This window comes from Dipodomys spectabilis, unplaced genomic scaffold (genome assembly GCF_019054845.1).
Source record: "Dipodomys spectabilis isolate Male_0828 unplaced genomic scaffold, ASM1905484v1 ptg000215l, whole genome shotgun sequence".
NCBI lineage: Eukaryota > Metazoa > Chordata > Mammalia > Rodentia > Heteromyidae > Dipodomys > Dipodomys spectabilis.
In genome coordinates, this window is record NW_024870892.1 from 5,754,588 (window position 1) to 5,776,508 (window position 21,921).

General features: G+C 43.7%; 1 protein-coding gene across 1 annotated transcript in view; it reads left to right on the forward strand.

The window, feature by feature from the left end:
* The window catches only part of Myo16 (myosin XVI), a 269,234-nt gene that overhangs the window by 62,613 nt on the left and 184,700 nt on the right, over positions 1-21,921 (forward strand). The window contains exons 9-13 of the mRNA XM_042697004.1: positions 8,090-8,240; positions 11,142-11,252; positions 14,455-14,520; positions 15,431-15,558; positions 18,871-18,976. Of these exons, the coding sequence (XP_042552938.1) occupies positions 8,090-8,240; positions 11,142-11,252; positions 14,455-14,520; positions 15,431-15,558; positions 18,871-18,976 (562 nt within the window). The remainder of the gene's footprint in view (positions 1-8,089; positions 8,241-11,141; positions 11,253-14,454; positions 14,521-15,430; positions 15,559-18,870; positions 18,977-21,921) is intronic.

The window sequence follows — 21,921 nt, forward strand, 5'->3', positions numbered from 1 at the left end:
GCTCAAGGCTAGTGCTCTACCACTTGAGCCACAGCACCACTTCCGGCTTTTTTCTTATGTGGTGCTGAGGAATTGAACCCAGGGCCTCAGGCATGCAAGGCAAGCGCTCTACCACTGGGCCAACTTCCCAGCCCGCGGTCAGTTACTTTTATCCCCACCTGTCCTGGTTACTAGACATTGCATCATCCATAATGAAGCCATCTCTCAACTAGAAACTGTTATAAACATTGAAATTGTTGATCAACACACTTACACACGCAGCCCTTGACAATGAGCTTGGCACAGCTGGTGAAATCTTCTGGCATGTTAAAACACCACTACACGAGTACCATGAGACTAAAGGTCTGATTTTACACACTCCCCTGGAGTTCAGCTAATCTAATGATGAGGGGTCTGAGCACTGTTCTACTGGCAGGCTGTGCTAAAGTAGAAAGTGCACAGAATACATTCATGAAAGTAATGATTTGTTGATTCTGAAATGCCTCCTAAAAGGGGGACTTCCTGTTGTTAAAAGCATGAGATGGAAATTGCCTCCCTATTCCAAGTCTGAAAAAGTGCAGATGTGGTAAGAATGACTGTGATAATTTACCATCCAATCCATGTCCATTGGACCCATGAAGCAAGAATGGATTCTCCCTTCTTCATCAGAATAGACTACCTGTATACAGTGTGGATATGTACACACATACAGAGCACACGTAATTTACATATCATATGCACAGAAAGAATGTCTGTGACAGTTAAATCCCAAGGGAAAGAAAGTTGGTTCACAGCTGGCAGGACAGGAGAACGGAGCTATTTTGAGGTCAATGTAAATGTTCAGAATGAAATAGTTGTGATAGGTAAAGAAATATTAAAATGGAAACAAAATTAAAGTTTGGGTTCAAATGAAATTACTTTACAATAAGTTATGTGAGATAAATATGTATCTCCGTGGGTGTTTGTAGTTTTGTGTTGGGTTTCTATTATGTGTGAAAGATCAAATAAACCCAAACAACCAACCTTCCCAGCCCTATTGACTTTTTTATTATTGGCTGAAAACAAATTAATCCTGTTATAAAAGAACTGATCGATGATGTATCTGTTTTACACAATTAAGTACAGGTTTAATTACATTTTCTTCCTGTTGCCTTCACTCTGAGAAAAGGGCAAGTAGATCTGACTGGTTTAAGCACTCTTAAATTTTTCTTTCATAATTCTCAGCTTTGGTGTATTTTATCCTGGCTATTTCCATTGTCATTAGAATATTATAAGTAAACAAAACTAGGAGCGTACATGCATTGTGAACAAACAACTAGAATAGTTGATGTTTTCATGTAGAGAAGTTGAATTTCTGTATGTTCCTCCTGACCTTATTCTGTAGGAGAAGGAGAAATATAAAAGCTCAGAGATTTCACTGTAAGCAACACAAGTGTTTTGAAGAAACAAAGAAAATGGCGCTTGTTGATTCCATAGGACTATGTGTATTTAATAGGACAATGGTGGTTGATTTGGACAAATTTCAGAAACTTGAGACATTTTCTTTATGAAACAAACCAGCAAATTCACATAATTACAGGAAATACATCTGTATCTGCTGTGGCTCAGCCTGCATTAGGGAAGGGTGCAGTGTGGGGCTTCTTCCTTTAGCATTGCATTGGAAACTTCTGGAAATTTCCATTCCACCTGCTCCCTGAGTTAAGGTGAACAAACAGAGGCTGTGGCGATCCAGGTCTCACTGGCTGAAAGCAAGTGCTTTTTTAATGCTTTGATCACCAGCATTTAAAATATGCAGCCTGGCCTTCTGCCTGTTCACAGAAATCCTTCGGCTTTACGCAGGTGCCCAAGAAAGGAAACAGAAGGAGAAGAAGCAGAGACCGCAAATTAGAGTCATTCTGCAATAGCTTGGCGTTCCTTCAGTAAAGAATAGTGCGTATTTATTGATAAGGAATGCATACAATTAGAAAAAAATAGTACTTGAAAACCAACCTGTGTGGCCTTTTCTACAGAAAGAGTTTGTGTGACTTTTATTTCCTGGGCTTTTAGAAACAGCATGTATAGGCACTGTAAAGGGTCTGTGCATTTTGGAGAAAGTTCAGATTCTTGCTCTTCAATGTGCGGCCTGGGTTTCAGCATCATTTTCTCACGAGGGAGTTTGAGAGGCCTGTATTACCTCTAGCCCCACCAGGCCTGGGCCAGAGAGCGTATTTCTACCCAGTTGCTTGGGGAGGTGAAGTTACCATTGTAAGTGAAGAAGGCATCATGTCTCTGTGTTAACTGCAGTATGCTCTTTATCTCCAGCCCTCACCCCAGTTCCACATGAGTGAGATCACCTGCCTGCTTCCCCACCTGCCACTTTCTTCTGACTTATAAGCTTGCTGTGCTTCTTTTCCAATATCTCAAAGTGTATTTGGCTAAAAACGTCAAGAAATAGGAGTAAACTCAGTACACAAGTTGGATTTCCTTCCTGATGTAACTCTTCTCATTATTAATTACAATTTTATTATCCTTAAGTGGTTGTACAAAGGGGTTTCCATTCACCATGGGGTTTTGGTTCCCTTTGTGGGTGGTGTTCTTCTGTGACAGTGTCTGACTATGTAGCCCAGGCTGGTATCAAACTGTTAATCTCCCCGCCTCAACCTCACAAGGGCTGGGATTTCAGGCATGAACTACCGTGTTCAACTTCTACTGTAACTCTTACTCATTCTCATGTAACGTGCACTAAATCATGATTTAGTAATGATAAAAATTATTACTTTTACAGTGCTCCACTTTCAGAAGCAATTGCCTGTCTTTAAATGTCTGAGTGGGAAACTCCTGTTATTAGGAGAGCCCAGATAGCGAATTCTCACTGATCTCTTTGAACCGGTTGCCACGCTGAAGGTCTCTGTGCATTGCTTGACTTTTGAGCTCATGGCTAAACATATGCAGGTTGGTTTTAAGCCCACAGGTCCTATTCTGCCTTTATAAAACACAGCGATCCCTATGCTTGCTGGTGCTTTCCCGCCTCCTCCTTCCCTCCCTCCCTTCTGAGGCTCCTCCCTTATGTTGCTGGTGCATCCTCCAGTGCCCAATCCAGGATTGCTCACCCAGGGATTTTCACCACTGAGAGTGCTAATTTGTGTCACGTCTTCCATTTTCAGGGTCCTAGGGATAGAACCCACACAAATTCTGTGTCATACCTTAGCTGGAAGGTGCAAACAATATTGTGGTCATTTATTTAATGACAGTAACAGTGTTCCCAGCTATGGTTTGTTTTGAAAGTTACATTATTTTTGAACATGGGCTACATGCTTTATGTGGATAATTTAAAATTCAAAAATACCATTTTTTTGTCAGTCATGGAACCTGAACTCTGGGACTGGGAGCTGTCCCTCAGCTCTTCAGCACAAGGCTAGCACTCTACCACTTGAGCCACAGCACCACTTCTGGCTTTTTCTGCTTATGTGGAACTGAGGAATTGAACCCAGGGCCTCATGCATGTAAGGCAAGCACTCTACCACTAAGCCACCTTCCCAGGCCCCCCCAAAATACCATTTAAAATTATGTTTTACTACTGTGCTGGTTTTTCAGATACCTACCAGGCTTGGGGCATCAGCAAATTGATTCACGCCATGCACTTCTTCAGCCTGACACCGCGTAGTGGGAAGGTCATTGGTATTTGCAGCTCTAAGACTTCTACATTGGTTTTAAAGAAGAAAATGACCTGAGTTCACTGCTTGGTCAATTTTCAGTGTGACTTTGTCATCTGAATGGCCTGTTTGGGTTCAGCTACTTGACAATAAGTAGTTAGTAGGATAAGTTGAGAAGATGATAATCTAGAAGTTTCCCTGTGACAGAAATCCCGAGGCAGTTAACATAGTGCTGCAAAGCTGCTTATGAGCTACCGCTGTAACTGTAAGTGGAACCACAGGGGGCAGTGGGTTTCTGTCTCCCAATCACCTCCTGGGATCACAAGTGATCTGTAAGTGGGAGTCACGTGCCACTGTGACTGTGGACAGACTTCAGATCCACCAGATACCTGCTCACAGCCTGGGTCTGACACTTCCAACCTTGTGAACAACTTAGTTGACTTAATTGTGACATTGTCACTCACATGAACAGTCTAAGTGTTGTATTATAAACAATGGAGCTGGCTTTTGAACCTGATTCCTGGGACTGTCTTGGGTTTAGATTCTTAGAATTCAAGCCAGGTACTCATGGCTCACATCTCTAATCCTAGCTACAGAGGAGACTGAAATTTAGAGACTCAAGGCTCGAAGCTAGCCCAGGCAGGAAAGTCCTTGAGAGTCTATATCTAGAACAGCTGGAAAAAATATCAGGCTGGAGGAAAGGCTCAAATGGTAGAGAGCTCTGCTACCTAATAAACAAATCCCTAGAATTCCCCGCTGTGATCAGAGGGTATTTGTCAGTACTGAGCTCTCTGATCACACCTGTTGTGTGTTAAGGAGATGAGATGATCGTGTTCGGGGTGATGAAAGTGTGAGGCCTTCGGGCTGATCCAACCTCCAGGAGGGAGAAGAGGCTAGATGTTGAGTTGGAACACAAGGCCCGTGATGGAATCATCCCACCTCTGCTATGAAATCCCAATTAAAAAAAAAACTATGACCACAGAGCTAACTGGGCTCTTGTGGCTGGTGAGTGTAACATGCCTGCAGTGTGATATGTGCCAATTCTATGGGGAGAAGGTGTGGAGCTCTGTCATGGGGACCATAGGCCTTTCCCTCTGTGTGTGTATGTGTGTGTGTGTGTGTGTATGTGTGTGTGTGTGTGTGTGTGTGTGTGTGTGTATGGTTGTACTGGATTGTAAAGAATAAAGTTGTGAGGGTAAGCCTGTACCTAGTGAGTCTTATAGGATAAGTGTAGTAAATTATCAAAACTGTCAGGAATTGAAAAATCCTTGTTGATCAGAAGTATAGATTCCTGGAGACCCCCAAAATGTAGCTGGAGTCTGAAGTAGAGACAGGCCTGTTCAGAACTTGGTCCATATCTCCTGGAATTTATGCAATGCTGAGTGATCAGCTCTGGACTTGTGTGCAGTTCAGCAGTGAGTGTTCATCATCATCATTGTCTTCATCATCTTAACCATCATTACCATCATCATCTTCAACATCATCATCATCATTTTCATCTTCATTATCATCTTTACCATGACAAGAGTGTTCCCGTGTTGTATTGATGAGTAGCTAAAAATTATTTATGACATATTTACTATCTACCTCATTCTCAGGTCTGCATAAGCAGCACTGAGGAATGATTGGGAAACAAATTCCTTCATCTATGTATTATGACTAGGTCTGAATCAAAAGCCAGACACAGAATTAAGCCTTTTCCTTAGGCCTCTGAGAAGGAATGCCGGCCTCTGTGAAGGGAGGCCGCATGGGCTGTGAGGCTCCTGGAGTCAGGCTGGGCAGCTCACCCGCACTCCTGAGTCCCCAGTGCATGGCTGGAGTGGAGACTGCCCTGCACGGAGTGGGCAGGTAGGGAGGGGCAGAGCTCCGCAGGACTGAGGGCTGCAAGGGAGGCCAGGTGGGCTGGCCCAGATCCCAGGGTGAGAAGAAACAGCAGTGGGGATTGTGGGCAGGGGAGCGGACTGAGTCCTGCAGTGAGTTCTTCCTGACCTCCGTCAGAGCTCAGAGCACCCATCTGACTGACACTGCATTCGTGGACGCTCTCCAAGCACTCTGCTTCCTGAGGCCGCTCACCTGGGATCTGTTCACCCAGCTGGGGCTCTGCCAGGGTCTATTCTGAAGACTGCTGCTCGTCTGAAGATAAGGAATTTGCACGTTCAAAAGAACTAACATTCGTCTGAATGAACTTCAGTCAGATGCCCCCGACACAGCATGGACTGGCAATTCTTCACGTGTGGTGTGTGGAGACTCGGGACTCCAGCCATAGGACCTCGGGACTCCACTGCACTCATTCTCTGCTCAGGAAGGACCCCGGGCATCACTCCTGGCTCACAGTGTGCAGTGCTGCTGGGGACAGTCTTCACCAGTGCCAGGCAATGGAGAGAGGCTTGAGAGGCCTGGACTCCACACCCGGGGGCCAGGACACTGGCTCTGTCATTCGGGCAGTGACAAGACGTCAGCAGAACTGAAAAGTATCTTTGCCCTCTGACCCCATGTTCATGGTGGCTGCCACCCAGGCCATTGCACCTGCTGGAACAACTTGTTCTTTACGTGCACTGAGAACCTTCAGAGCCAGCCCAGCCACAGTCAACCTTCTAGAACAGGAGGGCACTTCAGATAAAGGCCGAGGACGTGCACAGCCCTGATTTGTGGCAACACTAAGCCCTGTGTTTGCTAGGCAGGGCCTTCACCACTTGAGTCAAGCCTCTAGCTCTAAACCAGCCAATTGTAGAGGTGTGAGAAGCATCTGTTCAGGGCATCCCAATGAGCATCTGAATGACTGAGCAGAGATACTGCACCTTCCCCTGCCTGTTATTGTTACTCTTGACAAATGCATCTTGATGTAGTCAATTTTCCATCATCTCTACAGTGCTCTGAAATGGCTCCAGTTATAATGGGTGGTAACTGCTGCTTTTGTGATGCCTGTTGCCATTCTCAGACATAAACTACTTCTTCCTACAAGCATACTTGCTCTGCATGAAATGCCCTTTATGTTTATTGAAATTAGGAGATCTTGACTGAATCCAGAAGAGTTTATAAACAGATTATCCACTGGTTTATTCCCATCTGAATTTTCTTCCACAGTGAGAGTTAAAGTTCTCCACTGTGCCAACCGGAGCTACGTTTTACAACATAGAATGATTTCAGTTTCCTGTTTGTGGAGCGTACCTCTAGAAAGCTTCTCTTAGAAAATATACTGTTCTAATCCCGTAGTTGGCTCTTTCTCATTCATCAGTCTGTGTCCAAGAAGTTCTTTTGTATGATCAAAGTAAGACTTGGTTGTTAAAGATAATTCGGATAATTGAAAGTATATAAAGGTGTGAAACAAAATCGCTGTCAGACTCGAAGTCCAACTGCATGTGGGAAGTTCCTCAGGCTGGCAGGCCGCATGAGGATTGCTGCCGTGGTGGAGGATGGGTTGGTTCAATCTGCCAAGGCTGGGGTGGGGTTATGGAGGGCGGGTGGAGGGTGGTGGAAGCCTGTGGAACCCAGGGAGGAGGAGACTGCTCCACAATTTGGCCAAGTGTGTTTGCTTTTGCTTCTTTCCTCTACTGAACACCATGGTGGCCTACAGGGGAAGGGAAAGAAACTGGATGATATGGAAGTCACTGGTATGAGAGACACATGTACAAAAGGTCAACTTTTCTGTATGGTAATTAGACCAGAGGCCAACAACTGCACTCTGAATTCTAGGTAGAGTCATAATTGAGTATAGGAAACAATTATATATTTGAAATAATATATAAATAGTAATATTTATAAAAGTCAATAAATACAATATAAATGAATACGATGTTTGTTATAAATATAAAATATTTATATAGAATATATTACATATTTATAAATAATATCTTTGAAATAACTACATCCAAAACTACTATTTCAGAAGATGTATTTTGAAATCTGACAGTAAAATGTTACAATACAAATTTATAATGCATTTGGTTTTTTTGAACGTTACAAAAAAAAGGACTTTTTTGACAGTGACATTGATATAAAAACAAGTGATAGAGTAGCTTTTATGTAGTTATTTTGGCTCTGTTTGAATTCCCTTATTAATATTTGATACAGCCACAAAACATTGCCCATGATTTCATATTTAATGCCTAAGTCAATTATATTTTAATTGATGTCTTGATTGCTCTTTTCTTCATTTGTTTGAGATCCGCTTTCATATCTAACTATCTTGCTTAGTTCAGTCAGGAATTTCAGACTTAGCTTTTAAATTGCTTAGCGATTTGCATATTACAGTTAAATGTGCCTCCATAAGCATTTTCTCTGGAAGTTGCCTTTATAATTTTTTTCTTAGATGTGAAATTAATGGACAGTTTTTAGACTTCCCGTTGATTTCCCCGCAACTCACAAACACTGCTTCCTCTCAGGCTGAAGCACTTTCTCAAGTCCAGCTCTCCTGTGGCTTTTGATTGACAGGGCCAGGGCACAAGAAAACTAATTACAGTATTCATTGTTTCCTGTAGCAATCCCCTGGTGCTACCAATCGCCAAGCAAGACAGCTTGTTGGAAAAAGACACGATGTTCAAAGACACCGCCAAAGGTGCGTGCAAGCAGCAGACAGAGGACAGCAGCCCCGAGCATTCCTGCTTGAACAGTTCCAACAGACCTGAGCAGGTGTGTATCACTGGCAGCAGTGTACTGGTGTGCATCCCCACAAGCCACTTTGTATAACCAAGTGTGGGTCACAAGAAAGCATCCTCAAGAAAGCCTCATCAACACGGAAGCTCCTATTTCATTAGCACTTTGTGCTCATTGTCAGCAAACATCAGTGCTATTTTGTTTGATAACCATGTGAATTTTAGTCTTGTCCCCTTTATCAGGTAAGCTCAGCCACTGTCCTACTTCTTACATATTTCCAGCTTTTGATTACTTTGTGGTTTCCTGCCCCAACACTTCAAATACATGTAAGGAGGATGCAGCCTTCAAGTGAGGTATCACCAGGAGGGTTTGTGCCCCACTGTGCAGCCTCACCAATCCCAGCACCCAACTGATGAAGGTCCCTTTGGAACTGAGACAATAATGTGCTTGGGAGTTCACAAATTAACTGATTCTTTGCATTACCATAGAAATAAGTCACTTGATGACTATGTAAACAAAGCTAAGTACCCTCACTACACCTCACCCCTGCAGTCAGGGAAGTGTGTGGAGGGTTGGCGATTGGCACCAGGACCCTGGCTGGCTTCCACTCACCATACTCAGAGCCTGCACCCTATAATCCTCATGCCCAGTCTCACATGGATTTAATTCTCACAGCCACTGACAGATACTCACCACCGTTCATCACAATTCCATACAGAAAGGAAAGTGGCTTCGTTCTATAAGGTAGAAGAACATCCAGAACCTCACAGATGGGGGATGCACACACAGAGCTGCACTGCACTGCTGCTCAAATTTGTTTCTTCAAGTGGAGAGGAGTAAGCCAGTATGGGGGATGTTCACGGCATCAGCAGATTCCCTGGTGGAGGAAGCTGCAGGTATTTTGCAGAGGGCTGACACAGAACACCCATCATGCTGCCCCTCCTCCCCTCCCGGAGATTCCCGGCTGGCTCTCCTACCAGTCCCACAACAGCACTAAACACTCACATTAAGAAGCTAATCCCATAGGTGGGCACCAGTGGCTCACACCCGTCATCCTAGCTACTGAGGAGGCTGAGATCTGAGGATAGCAGTTCAAAGCCAGACCAGGCTGTGAGACTCTTATCTCCAATTAACCACCAGAAAATCCAGCAATGACGCTGTGGCTCAAGTGGTAGGGCACTTGCCATGAACTGAGGAACTGAGGGACAGCATCCAGGCCCAGAGTTCAAGCCCCACAACCAAAAACAAAGCTAATTTCATGTAACTCCAAAATTAACTATTTATTTTGTTTTGGTTAACATTTACTCAAAAAATACTAGGAAAGCTGGGTCATACTCACTCCTGTTTTTTTTTTAGTCTTTAAAATATCAGGAGAGGGGTATGGCTCTTGACTATTCAAGCAGTTATTTCTGACAGAGCCTTAAAAGTGTGTGTCTAGCTCAAGGTCAAATTATGACCATTTAGTAACTTTGTGGGGATTATGTGAAAGGCAACTTGAGAACTTTTTTCTCTTAAATGCTGTGAAAGTCTAGAAAAATAATCAGTGTTTGGGGTGAACCTCACTGTGGATGTTGTGAGGTTGCTTTTACAAAATCATTTTCTAAATACATGAGTTACTACTATTAGAATATGGTACTTCCATTTTGGAAATGGCATTTCTACAGTTTCTAGGAATCTGTGAAGCTATTTCTAAATAGAACAGAAAACAAAATGCCCTTCTGAGCCTTGGAGACGCTGGGATGGAACTGTGTTTCTATCATTCATGCATCGGGGTTAGTCAGAGCCTGCAAGCACTGTGGACAGACTCTGTGAAGGCATTGGGAAGATTGCATTTGTGCATGTGTGCAATATTCACAGTCCTAAATTTAAAATTTTCAATACTTTTTACCCTCTAAACTTTTAACAGATAGAACTATAGGTAAATATAAAAATATAAAATAAAAATAAGTAAAATATATACTATAAATAAAAATATAAATATACTTAGCTATTATACATATATGTAATACATATTACATATAATACGAATACAGTATAAGATGCAAATGCAAGAATAAAGTACAAGTATAAACATGGACAGCACGCATAAATACAAATTATACAGACAAATCAGTTGTTTTTAAACTTTTGCTATGGATATCCATGAACTCATGCACATTCATAAGACTTGAAATTTGTTCTGTTTCTGCGTTATATGATTTTTTAAAAAAGAAAAAGAAAAGGAAAAACATGGGTGCCATAGGCTATCTAATCTCTGCTTCTCGGAACATGTATTAAGCCCATAAAATTAAGGCATTGTTCATTTCCAATTTAGAAATGATAGATTTCTCTCTAATTAAAAGACCTAAATTTATCTGTCTTTCTTTCCTCGGAACATTGCTCAGTTTTTAAAACCCTGTCATTCTGTGTTAAATGGAAAAAGAATGCATTTTCTCTTTGTGGCAGAATCTCACAGCTGCCTTAGTCTGAAGAGAAATACAGAACATAATGGAAATCACAAGCCAGAAGTCAGAGCCATCCTCATCTCTCAGGACTGTGCAAACCATTGCTTTTATATAACACCTGTGGTAGGAGCGGACCTTAGGTTTGGGAACATACCTTATAATCAAGTTTGTCAGCTCTCTGTCTCTCTACATTACAGGTGGGGAAAAGGGAGAGTCAATGTGTTCAAATGACCTTCCATGCACAAAGTATTGTGCAAGGGGTGTGTGCATTTGCACACTTGTGAGTATAAAACATAGATCTTATCTGCACCCATTTTTTCCTATGGCTTTGAATACATATTTTTCCTTTTCATTGAACCACATCTTTTTAAATAACAGTTTCAAATGCATGTGGTCTTCACACATTTGACAGGTCATTGAAATGGAGCAGTCAGCTGTGGAGGCTGATTGGGAGGCCATTAGAATTGATCAGACTTATCCTCTGCTCCGTCAGGTGCAGCTCATGCCTCCCGCTCCAAACGATGACCTAGCCACGCTCAGCCAGCTCACCGACAGCAGCCTGCTCTACGAGATCCAGAAGCGCTTTGCGAACAATCAGGTCTACGTGAGTGCTCTGCCCAACCCGCCTCCCGCGTGGCCCAGTCTTGCTAGTAGTGTTGCCTCCCTCCCGTGTGGCAAATAGTGCAAGTGGTATGTGCACAGGGCCATCTGGCTGTGCGGATGGCTGAGCTTGAATGTCTCGGAGTCCAGGTTCAGTCAAAAGGCAGTTCAACAGAATCCTACCTTTTACAGCTAAGTATTAAACCAATACTACACATGTGGACACAGGTACTCAGGGCAGTTAGGTTTTCCCGTGATTGCCATTGCCACTGGTCGCCATTGCTAGAACAGGCAGGGTCTGCACATCACCTACAGAATGGCTCATATATCAGCCACTTAGCCTGCAGATCTGCAGACCACTGTCCATGCACAAGGGCCGTCTTACTACCCTCACAGAAAGCAACTCTGTTGTTGCTCTGAATAGTCAGCAATCATCACTATGCATAAAACATCAGAAATATATGCACAGACTTCTGATGGTAGGAGTTATATAAATAACTTACAGTGGTTCTATCATGTTCAGTGTGTTATTTCTTTCAATACTGATAACAGTGTAGACAATCTATAATTTCACAATATCTCTACTCTCTCCCTTCCTTTCTTTTTCCTCTCTTTCTCTCTCTCTTTCCTCTGTGATTTTGTTATACTCATTACAGAACACAGGGCAATTCAATCAGGAGGTCTGCAGAGAATTGCGATTAGGCACATACCTGCTATTCTTTCCTGATAACACTCATTTTTCCTAATCTACTGAGAAATTGATTAAGTAATTTTCATGTAAATGTGAAGTCTGAGATTTCCCTCCAAGTAATAACTTGTCAGATACTGATTTGTCTATGAAAATGCAATACAACATCTTAATGCTTGGATAAATTGCCTGTCACAGTAAATATACTCAAAATTAAATACTTGTATCAAAATTAATGGAATTCAATCATTGGCATAAAGTAGGGAAACTTGATTACTTTGATCTTTGTCACCACTCTGTTTTTATTTTGTTATGTGGGTTTATTTTAATTCCATGTTCAGTACATTTTCCCCAGCATGATGGTTATGTACTATATAACTCTGCAGTATAGAAAAGAGCATACTAGAAGACTGAATTGTTTTGTATTCCTTCATCTGCTTTGTGCTTCTTCTGTGGTCTTGTCTCTGAAATATCTATGTAGGCTGACTTCTCTACTGCTCATGGGCTCCCCAGCCCTTTCTCTCGAAGACCCAGGCTTTGTAGACTCAGGCTTTCTCACTCTGACTCACAGTGAACTAGAATCATCTCTGTGAATCACAAGGGCAATCTCAAAGCTCCCAAAGCCCCCCATCTTCAACTCTTCTAGATGTGTTCTTATGGGAAGCCAACTGTGACTCATTCCTGAAGCCAAATCTCAGCCAGCAGCTGAGAAACCTCTTGATCTTGAACTTCCTGAGCACAGACCCTGAGGACCAGGACCTCAAGCCTCTGAGCACTACTCTCCTTCCTGTGAATGGATCTTTCCTGAGTCTCTTTGCTCTGTCCAAAGTTCTCTTCCTCCCCTGTGAAGCCCAGAGCTGTGTGAACTCCCCTGAGCTTCTGGGTGGATGACAGTGCGCTCCCTTGTTGCTGTGCCCATCACGGTCCATGACTACTCCTCGTGGTGATGTACATCTCATCTGAGTCCCGCTCAGGCTTGAACTTGCTGAATGAGCCCAGGAGGCTGGTTGTACTGCCATGAGTCCAGCCAGCGCTCCCCATGGTGCACAGCCAGTCCTTCCTTCCTTCCTTCCTTCCTTCCTTCCTTCCTTCCTTCCTTCCTTCCTTCCTTCCTTCCTTCCTTCCTTCCTTCCTTCTTTCCTTCCTTCCTTCCCACACTGTCCGTGATGACCTTTGCTCTGTTCAGCTCTCTTTAGCTAGATAACCAGAACTAAACTTTCCTGCTTTACTAAAGGTTATGGAGAATAGAGACTGGCCACTGAGTGAGGCACGGCTTTCTTGTCCCCATACTTAAGTCATCTGAGGTTCGTTTTATTCAGGGAGTGCTGTATGTCTGGGCAAAATCACACCCAGAGGCAGACACACAATGCTGAATGCTCCTCAGACTGCACACTGAGTGCTCCTCAGACTGTATGCTGAGTGCTCCTCAGACTGCACACTGAGTGCTCCTCAGACTGTATGCTGAGTGCTCCTCAGACTGCACACTGAGTGCTCCTCAGACTGTATGCAGAGTGCTCCTCAGACTGCACACTGAGTGCTCCTCAGACTGCACACTGAATGCTCCTCAGACTGCACACTGAGTGCTTTTCAGACTGCATACTGAGTGTTCCTCAGACTACATGCTGAGTGCTCCTCAGATTGCACGGAGTGCTCCTTAGGCCACACACTAAGTGCTCCTCAGACCGCATTCTGAGTGTTCCTCAGACTGCACACTAAGTGCTCCTCAGACTACATGCTGAGTGCTCCTCAGACCACATGCTGAGTGCTCCTCAGACTGCACACTAAGTGCTCCTCAGACTACATGCTGAGTGCTCTCCTCAGACCACATACTGAGTGCTCCTCCTAATTTATTCTTATACTCTTCAATGTAGCCATTCCACTCTTTGGCTATTAGGAGTAATATATCATATGGAATTTTATTTTGTCTTAGGGGGTCACATAGGTAAACGTGGTAGGAGGAACATGTAGAAGAGTTACCACACATTGGAATGCCCACACCACAAGATAATGTCAGTAGATGCAGGGTGAGGGCTTCAGGATCACCAGGATGATTTATTTTACTAATATCTTTATTCTGATCCAAGCCAACCTAACAGTATTGAAGTGATTATCTCCTTGTGGTTTGAATTTATGTATCTCTGGCAACTAGTGAGGATACCAGCCAGGTTCTCATGGCTCATTTGATTTTCTGTCTTTTCCTTCTTGACGATGAGAGCAATTAGAACTCAGTCTCTTTCTTGTTTCTTCCAGTATATTTGTCACATGTTCTTATTCTACAGATCCATTCAGACTCATTCACAAAATCCCTTCTTACAACCCAGACATTCTCCCTGTTACATGATTGATGCGACAAAAATGATTGGATTTGTTTAATTTGAGTTTACAAATAGTTCACTGAGTGTGATTTCTGTTCCTTCTTTGCTGTATTCTCCATCCGGATGCCTAAGTTTTATACTTTGCTATTTTAAAGATAATGTATACATAGATGACACATGGATTTTTCACATTTCTTTTACAGACTTTCGTTGGGGATGTCCTCTTGCTTGTGAACCCATTCAAGGAACTCCCGATTTATTCTACCATGGTGAGTATGGACTGTACTATGTGTTCATGTGTTTCTGACAAGCAAGGGCCTTCTCCATCCTGTTGTGAACAGGCCCTTACTCCTTATTCCTGACGCATGGCTGTTGTGCGAGAGCTGGCTCAGACATCCATTGCCCTAGCGTGTTCAGACGGCAGAGTCTGGTCACCTCACTGGCTTCCTGGAACACGGCAGCTCTGTTATCTCTGGTGGCCAGAGTCATTCTGTCATCTTCGCTTGACTCCTTTTACCCTGGTGTCCCTGAAGAGTCAGAATAGGACTAGTCCATTTGTAAAATAAAAGCTAAGTTTGTCATATCTTCATGACTCAGGAATCTTTTTATACATTTGATTTAAGTCTAGTTTAACCAAATTGGCTAGAAATTCAAGAGGACCGGAAATATTACCCATCCCTTGGAGGACAGACAGAAATTAGCGTTTTAGTGAAATTAATTAAAGTTATGTTTGGGGGGATAAATATGGAAATGCATATGACATTAAGCTACAATACTTTCTTGTAAGCAGGTTTCGAATCCTTGCAGTCTTAGGCTGTTAATGCTGAGGATCAAGGAGAGAAATTGTATTTGATGTGAATTCCCAGCTTCAGATTCCTCCACGAATATCCATTACACTGGATTTTGATGAGCTGATCTTAAGAAAGACAGCAGAATAACTTAAAGCCCGTGGACCAAGAAACAAGGGATTTCATGAGCCCCCACTTGAACGTTATGCCAGCCGCCAATGTGCTGAGAAGGGGGTGCAATGGTACCTAATTTTCCAAGTGTTTTGTAGAATCAGCTGAGACTTAGCAGTAGGATTTCCTTTACCTTGGTAGGACAGGAGACTCGGGTCCATCCCCTGGTGGGAAAAAGGCCTTTTCACAGCCATGACGTTTTCTGGTCCTCTGCCCCCAGGTCTCGCAGCTGTACCTGAGCCGCTCGGGGACGCGGAGCCCCTCCCTACCCCCCCACCTCTTCTCCTGTGCAGAACGGGCCTTCCATCACCTGTTTGAGGAGCAGCGGCCCCAGTGCTTCATCCTCAGGTGAGCCCGTCCCCTCCGGCCCATACCCCGAGGGGCGCAGCAAGCTGTGCTCTCCTCCCACCACCCCTTCCCATCCATTCATCTCCTCCTCTGAAGCTGGTCCCCTGCGTCTCCACAGTACATATACTTCCCTGGTTACAGAGGAAGGGGATCCATCCTTCTTCTACTAGAAGGAACCTCAGGTGTGGCAGAATCAGTGCCAACAAACTCAGCCTGAAAGTCAGCTCATTTTGAAGATCTAACACCTAGAACCACAGAGCTTCTGTGTCAGAAACGAGCACAGAGAAAGAAAAGATCTAAATGGGAGCTCACAGCCTGGTGCCAGCCCGGATACAGCTTTGCTCCTTGCTAGAGGATGCTTCCGTGTCCCCTCACGGGCATTCACCACTCATCATGCCTTACCCCATGCATCTCTGCAGTGATGCTGCTCTGGAAAGGAGGTTTAGTTCCCGAGTACCCAAGTACTCAGGAGGATAGTTTACAATGAAGGGGAAAAAAAGGAGATACCGCAACCAATAGGGGCGAAATGTGACTATCTACTTACAGAGGACCCAGAAATATTGAGGTATCCAAAGGAGATCCTCCTCCAAGAATTTTAGTTTACCTCAGGCCATATGCCTGCCAGCACTTGTAATTTCTCCTGGCTTTACCTGGCTAATTGTGAGTGGTATGTGTTGGAAAATGAACATGAAAATATCATACCTCATAACTCTAATTCAAGTGAGAAAAAAAAGACAATTGTGTAAAAATGGAAGCCGAATGAGTCTCAAAAACACACTTGGACTTTTTTTTGGGGGGGGTCCGGTCATGGGGCCTGAACCCTGGGCCTGGGCACTGTCCCTCAGCTCTTCAGCTCAAGGCTAGCGCTCTACCTCTTGAGCCACAGCGCCACTTCCGGCTTTTTTCTTTTTGCTTATGTGGTGCTGAGGAATCAAACCCAGGGCCTCATGCATGCAAGGCAAAAGCTCTACCACTGAACTACCTTCTCAGCCCACACTTGGACTTTTAAGTGAGCATTTATTTATCAGTTCCATTTATTGTCTTGTTGTTGTTGTTGTTGTTGTTGTTGTCATTATTTTCACTGGCCTGGGGCTTGAACTCAGGGCCTGGGCGCTGTTCCTGAGCTCTTTTGCTCAAGGGTAGTGCTCTACTACTTTGAGCCACTGTACCACTTTTAGTTTTCTGGTGGTCAATTGGAGATAAGAATCTCATGGAATTTCCTGGGCAGACTTGCTTTGAACTGTGGTTCTCAGATCTCAGCCTTCTGAGTAGCTAGGATTACAGCCATGAGCCATGAGTGCCTGGCTATGAGTTGTGTTCTGTGCTCTTGCTGACTCCTCAATTCTAAAGCAGACCTGCCCAAGGATGGTTTGTTGTCAGAGCCACTGGGCACCAGTAGTTCATGGCTACAATCCTAACTACTCAGGAGGTTGATCACGGTTCAAAGTCAAGCCAGGAAAAGAAGTTTGAGAGACTCCAGCTCAATTATCTAGCAGAATGCTGGGCTGATAATAATGTGACTCAATTGGTAGTGCACCATCCATGAGTAAGAATGCCCAGAGAGAGCAGAAAAAGGTCCTGAGTTCAAGCCCCAGTACTAGTGTGTACATACGTGCACACGTACAGACATGAGCATGCACACATACAGGCATGCACTCAGTATTAGTCCCTATAGATTCTCAGAGGAGATACAGGAGGAGTTGGTGTGTCACTTTCCTCTGGGAAAGTGACAGAGCCTTCTAATTGTGTTTTACCCCATTGCTACATATTTTTGCTTGTGGAATGTCTTCCCCAGAACTTTCTAATATTCTCCAGCACCAGAGCTCCTTTGGGACGTAGGTAGGGCAGGCAACACCACGTATCAAAACCCTTACTTTGAACAAAGCCGCATTTCTTCATCCATTCACGTTCCAAAGAAGCCACCAAGTACTCAACGCGCAGAACCGAAGAGCAAGTCTCACCCCATGGGACATGTGGCATCATTCTCTCTGCTTCCTCTGTTTGTTTCTCAGCTCTTGTCTGTGTGGCTGTCGTGGTTTCCCCTAGCTTGGACCACAGTGAAGCCTCCCTCCACTGCTGCCAGTACATTGAGCCTGGTCCCCTGGGGCCCAGCTGAGGGGCTAGGTCCTTGCTGCCCCAGGAGCAGCTACTTTCAGTCTATTCCAAGTTCATTCTTCCCCAATGAACACCCCCCACCATCCGTTTCCACAAATGAGGAAGGCCATTCGCACAACATCTCTGGGCTGCCCCTGTGTGCTGGGTGAGATGCTGACAGAGGGAAGTTTGGGATTTGGTCCTCAAAACTAGAACTTTTGGAAATGGATTCCCCAGACCTTTTCACGTGACCAGAAACAAACTTCATTCTCTTTTCAAAGTTCACAGGGACATCACATGTTACAGCCGGAAGGCTTAAGATCAGCATAGAGGAGGAGGCTAGAAGCCTCATTCGCTGACAACATGAGACTTAACTCATCAAATCTTACCTCCTCTTCTGGCAACGTGCTCTTTAATTCCTTTCATTCAAATAAATGTCCGAAGAAAGGGTCAAAACATGTTGAACATGACAGCCAAATACAGGCTTCTTCTTAAGAGTTTTTCCTCAGGCTTCATAAATAACTTTATTGGATACTAGACTTGCATTTGTACTTTTATACACTGGCCTGGGATCATCTGCTGTCAAGGGCTATCACGTCATTTGTTTGTAGAAAACACACCATCGATGCAGTCACCAAAAAGTATGGTCTTCTGATAAATACGAGGTTAGTGGGTGATTGTGAGCTGAGCGTAGATTAAAGAAGAGTGCAAAGCCTGCAACCTCAGGCCTCCAAGGTACCTGGAAAGATTCGTGTGAGAGCCTGCAGTGCCAGGCATGCTGCTCTGGTCACAAGACCTCTCTGTGCTAGCCGCTATGTGCATCTTGAGCTCCAGTAGCCTCGTTTTCTAGAGAAGAACACTGGGAAAAGTGAGGGCTTTTCTTAGGAAGGATTTGTGGCTTCCCAGGCCAGTGTCCCATCTCACTGAGTCTCTCTGGTCAGTCTGAGGCCTTTCTGCCGTTGTGCTGGCAGTGGGGGCCCTGGATTTCCAGACCTTCCATAACCAAAGTTCTGTCTTCATGGAGCACGTGACATAGGATGTGCTTCCTGGATGATGGGTTTCATGCCTGAAACAGAAGAATGACTCCTTCTCATAAAGTCATCAGAGGGTCACGCCCTTCCCTCACCATCTTTGAGTCTGGGTTTGATCCCTGGGTATTTAATATTTCCCTTACCTTGTCCAAGCCAGTGAGTATGTGGTCTCCCTGTTTGCTCTTAGTGGCGAGCGGGGGTCTGGGAAGTCTGAAGCCAGCAAGCAGATCCTGAAGCATCTGACCTGCAGGACCGGCAACAGCAGGGCGATGTTCCACTCCAGGTTTAAACATGTAAGTTGCTGTTGTCTGGGCAGGGGTGTGAACAAGTGCGGTGTGCCAAGAAAAATGTCACTTACCAAGAAAGGGGACTGTCCCGATGGGCAAACACCGGTCAACATGTGTAGGAAAAGAGTCACAGATGCAAGTATTTAAAGTAGGTGGCTCTGTGTTCAGCTAGACTGTGAACTGGAAGAAAAAAAGATTTGCTTGCGATGAAGTGCTTGCGGCCTGTACCAACTTCTCCCAAAACTGCTGAACAGTTCTGTATTTCATGTCCCACAAACGAGCGTGGCCCAGCCCTGTTCCAGACAGTGTCTTATTCCTCTTGAGCCTTACACCATCATATCTTACCTGGCCAAAGCCACCTGTAGATGCAGACCACACTCTCTTCCTACTGCTTCCTACAAGTCCCCCATGTGCCTGTTCCTGGAGAGATTCAGGCAGGGCCCATACAGAGGCTCTTCATGTCTGTGTGGCATGCGTGAATATGAGGTGCCATATTTTAAAGTACCGGGGAACAAACAATGGTGGCAACTTTTCTACATTCACCTACTGTACTATGACCAGAGGAGTTTAACAGAGCTAAACCATCTCCAGGCAATCAGGACCCTGAACAATTCTGATGATTTTGTTGTGTTTACATGAGATTTACCAAACCCTTGTTGAGCTAGCATTCCTTACGTCAGTCTCATAATTCCTTCCAAAGCTATTTATATCTGTGAGTCAAAATTATAGACTCAATGTAACTTCCCATGGAAACATCTTCTCATCCCTTTGCAACATAAAAAAACATAGATGACATAACCGATGCATTTCTAGTCTCAAACCTGTCCAGGTTTCAGCACAAAAGCCACAAAACTATTACATAAAACTCATACGGTGTTCATTTCCCTTTAGCATATCACCTACAGCACTATAGTAGCAAGTGGCTCATGTAAATTGCTCAGCCAGCTTGTGCAACGCATCCGGATATTATACAGAGTCAAATCCACATTGGATATTTCTCATGAAGTGACTGTTGGTAAAACGATGCATCTTTATGAAGGCAGCCCAAGGCTTCTACTTGGGGAAAAAAGCAATAGATAGCTGTCCTAATAGCACACAGCTATCCTGATTATAATCTTAATAGCATAAAGCTATCCTCATGATTGAAATTTATACCGTGCAATATAAATGGGAATGATTATGCCAATAAAATGTGAATCGGTAAATATTGAGGATGCATGACTTACTGTCCTTTAGTTATATTTTTATTTATACATTTAGGGCTTTTTCAACTCCTCACATTATTTTGTTTGAAAGTGAAGGGTTCCATGGGGTAATGCTGGGTTCTGTTTCTCGGGGTTCCCTAACACATCTGTGTACTGCCACCTGCTGGCCTAGTGCTAATGAAAGATGAGAACCACGTGGTTATTGCAGTTTTGCCTGGGGCATCTTGAATTTCAGGGCATGTGCAAGGAAAGTTCCCATGTTGGGTGGGATGCCTTCCTTGTATATGTTGTTATCATTACTCCAGAAGTCCCAGCTGTGATGCTCTGGTCAGGTGTTTAATTCTACAGTCATAATCCATGGGTTCCAACCCCACCTCCATTGAGAAAATTATTTATCTATTTTGTGTGTGAGAATGAAATAGAAGCAGTGGTTATGAGGGTTAAAAGAACACAGCCACATACACAGACACACAGACACACACACACACACACACACACACACACTTCAGTGTATAATGTTGTCATGCATACAGTAAACACAACCGAAGTACTGTCTGTAGCTGTTAAGAACAAAGGTTAATCAGTGTTAACTGATGATTGTCTATGCTCTGACAGACACAGAGTAACCAAGTGTCTTGCACACATGACACAAAGGAACACAGAAGAAGTCATTCCTGAGTGCAGGAAAATGAGGCTGGAGGACTTAAAGAACATGATCAGTACCTAAAATGTGTCACACACTAGCCTAAGGTGGAGTACCATCACTCCCACTCCAAAGCTTATGTAGCTACTGTGACAGGACACTTCCTGTTGGGAGAGACTCCATCACCATTTGAATGTGGGATACTTCCTGTCTGGGGAGATTCCATTACTGTTTGAGTGTGCTTTCTTATACAGTCATTATTGCATCGTCCACAGCATCATTTGCTTACTGGGCACTACATGAAAATAACTTGAAACCAAAATAGGTTTTAAAAATCTATCCTAGGAAGTGGCGCTGTAGTTCAAGTGGTAGAGCTGAAGAGCTGAGGGACAGAGCTCAGGCCCAGAGTTCAAGCCCCACGACCGACAAAAAAAAATAATCTATCCTATAGTTTTAGCCTTTGAAACAACTTTTACAGTATACACTATTAAAATGTGATGTAATTGTAATATTTATTTCACTATTTCATATTAGATTGCATATTTTTTTCAGAAAATGTTTTTGTCACCACTGCCATCAATTCATTTTTCAGTCATCTTATAATTAGGTAAATCATTTAAGCCCAAACCATGGAGTTTTGTGAGGACTTAATATATGTTTGTCTCTAAAAAGTGGGGAAAATGGTATAACTTACTATTCCAACTTCTAGTATTTTCAGTTTTTGATTAGAATCAAAGAGTTGTTTGATATGTTGTTTGATATTCATTCTTGATACAAAATGCTTCTGAAAGTCTTAGTATGTCAAATGACAAAACTGAAAAGTAGTCCCCAGAAAATTTTAAATGTATAATAAAGTTCACAAAGTAACATAACAAGAAATTACCAGAACTGGTGGAGACTGGGTATCCACTGGGGGGAGATTGTGCTCTCTCTTGTGGCTCACTAGGATACTGCATCTGACACATTGGAATCATGCAAGAGAAAGATGTTTAAGTCTTCGAGATTTTAATATCCGGGGGAAAATCCCTTGGTCACAGGTGCAGTCAACGAATGGAGGAGAGATGCGCTTTGTATCTTGAGGACATTATTTAAAGAAACTTTCC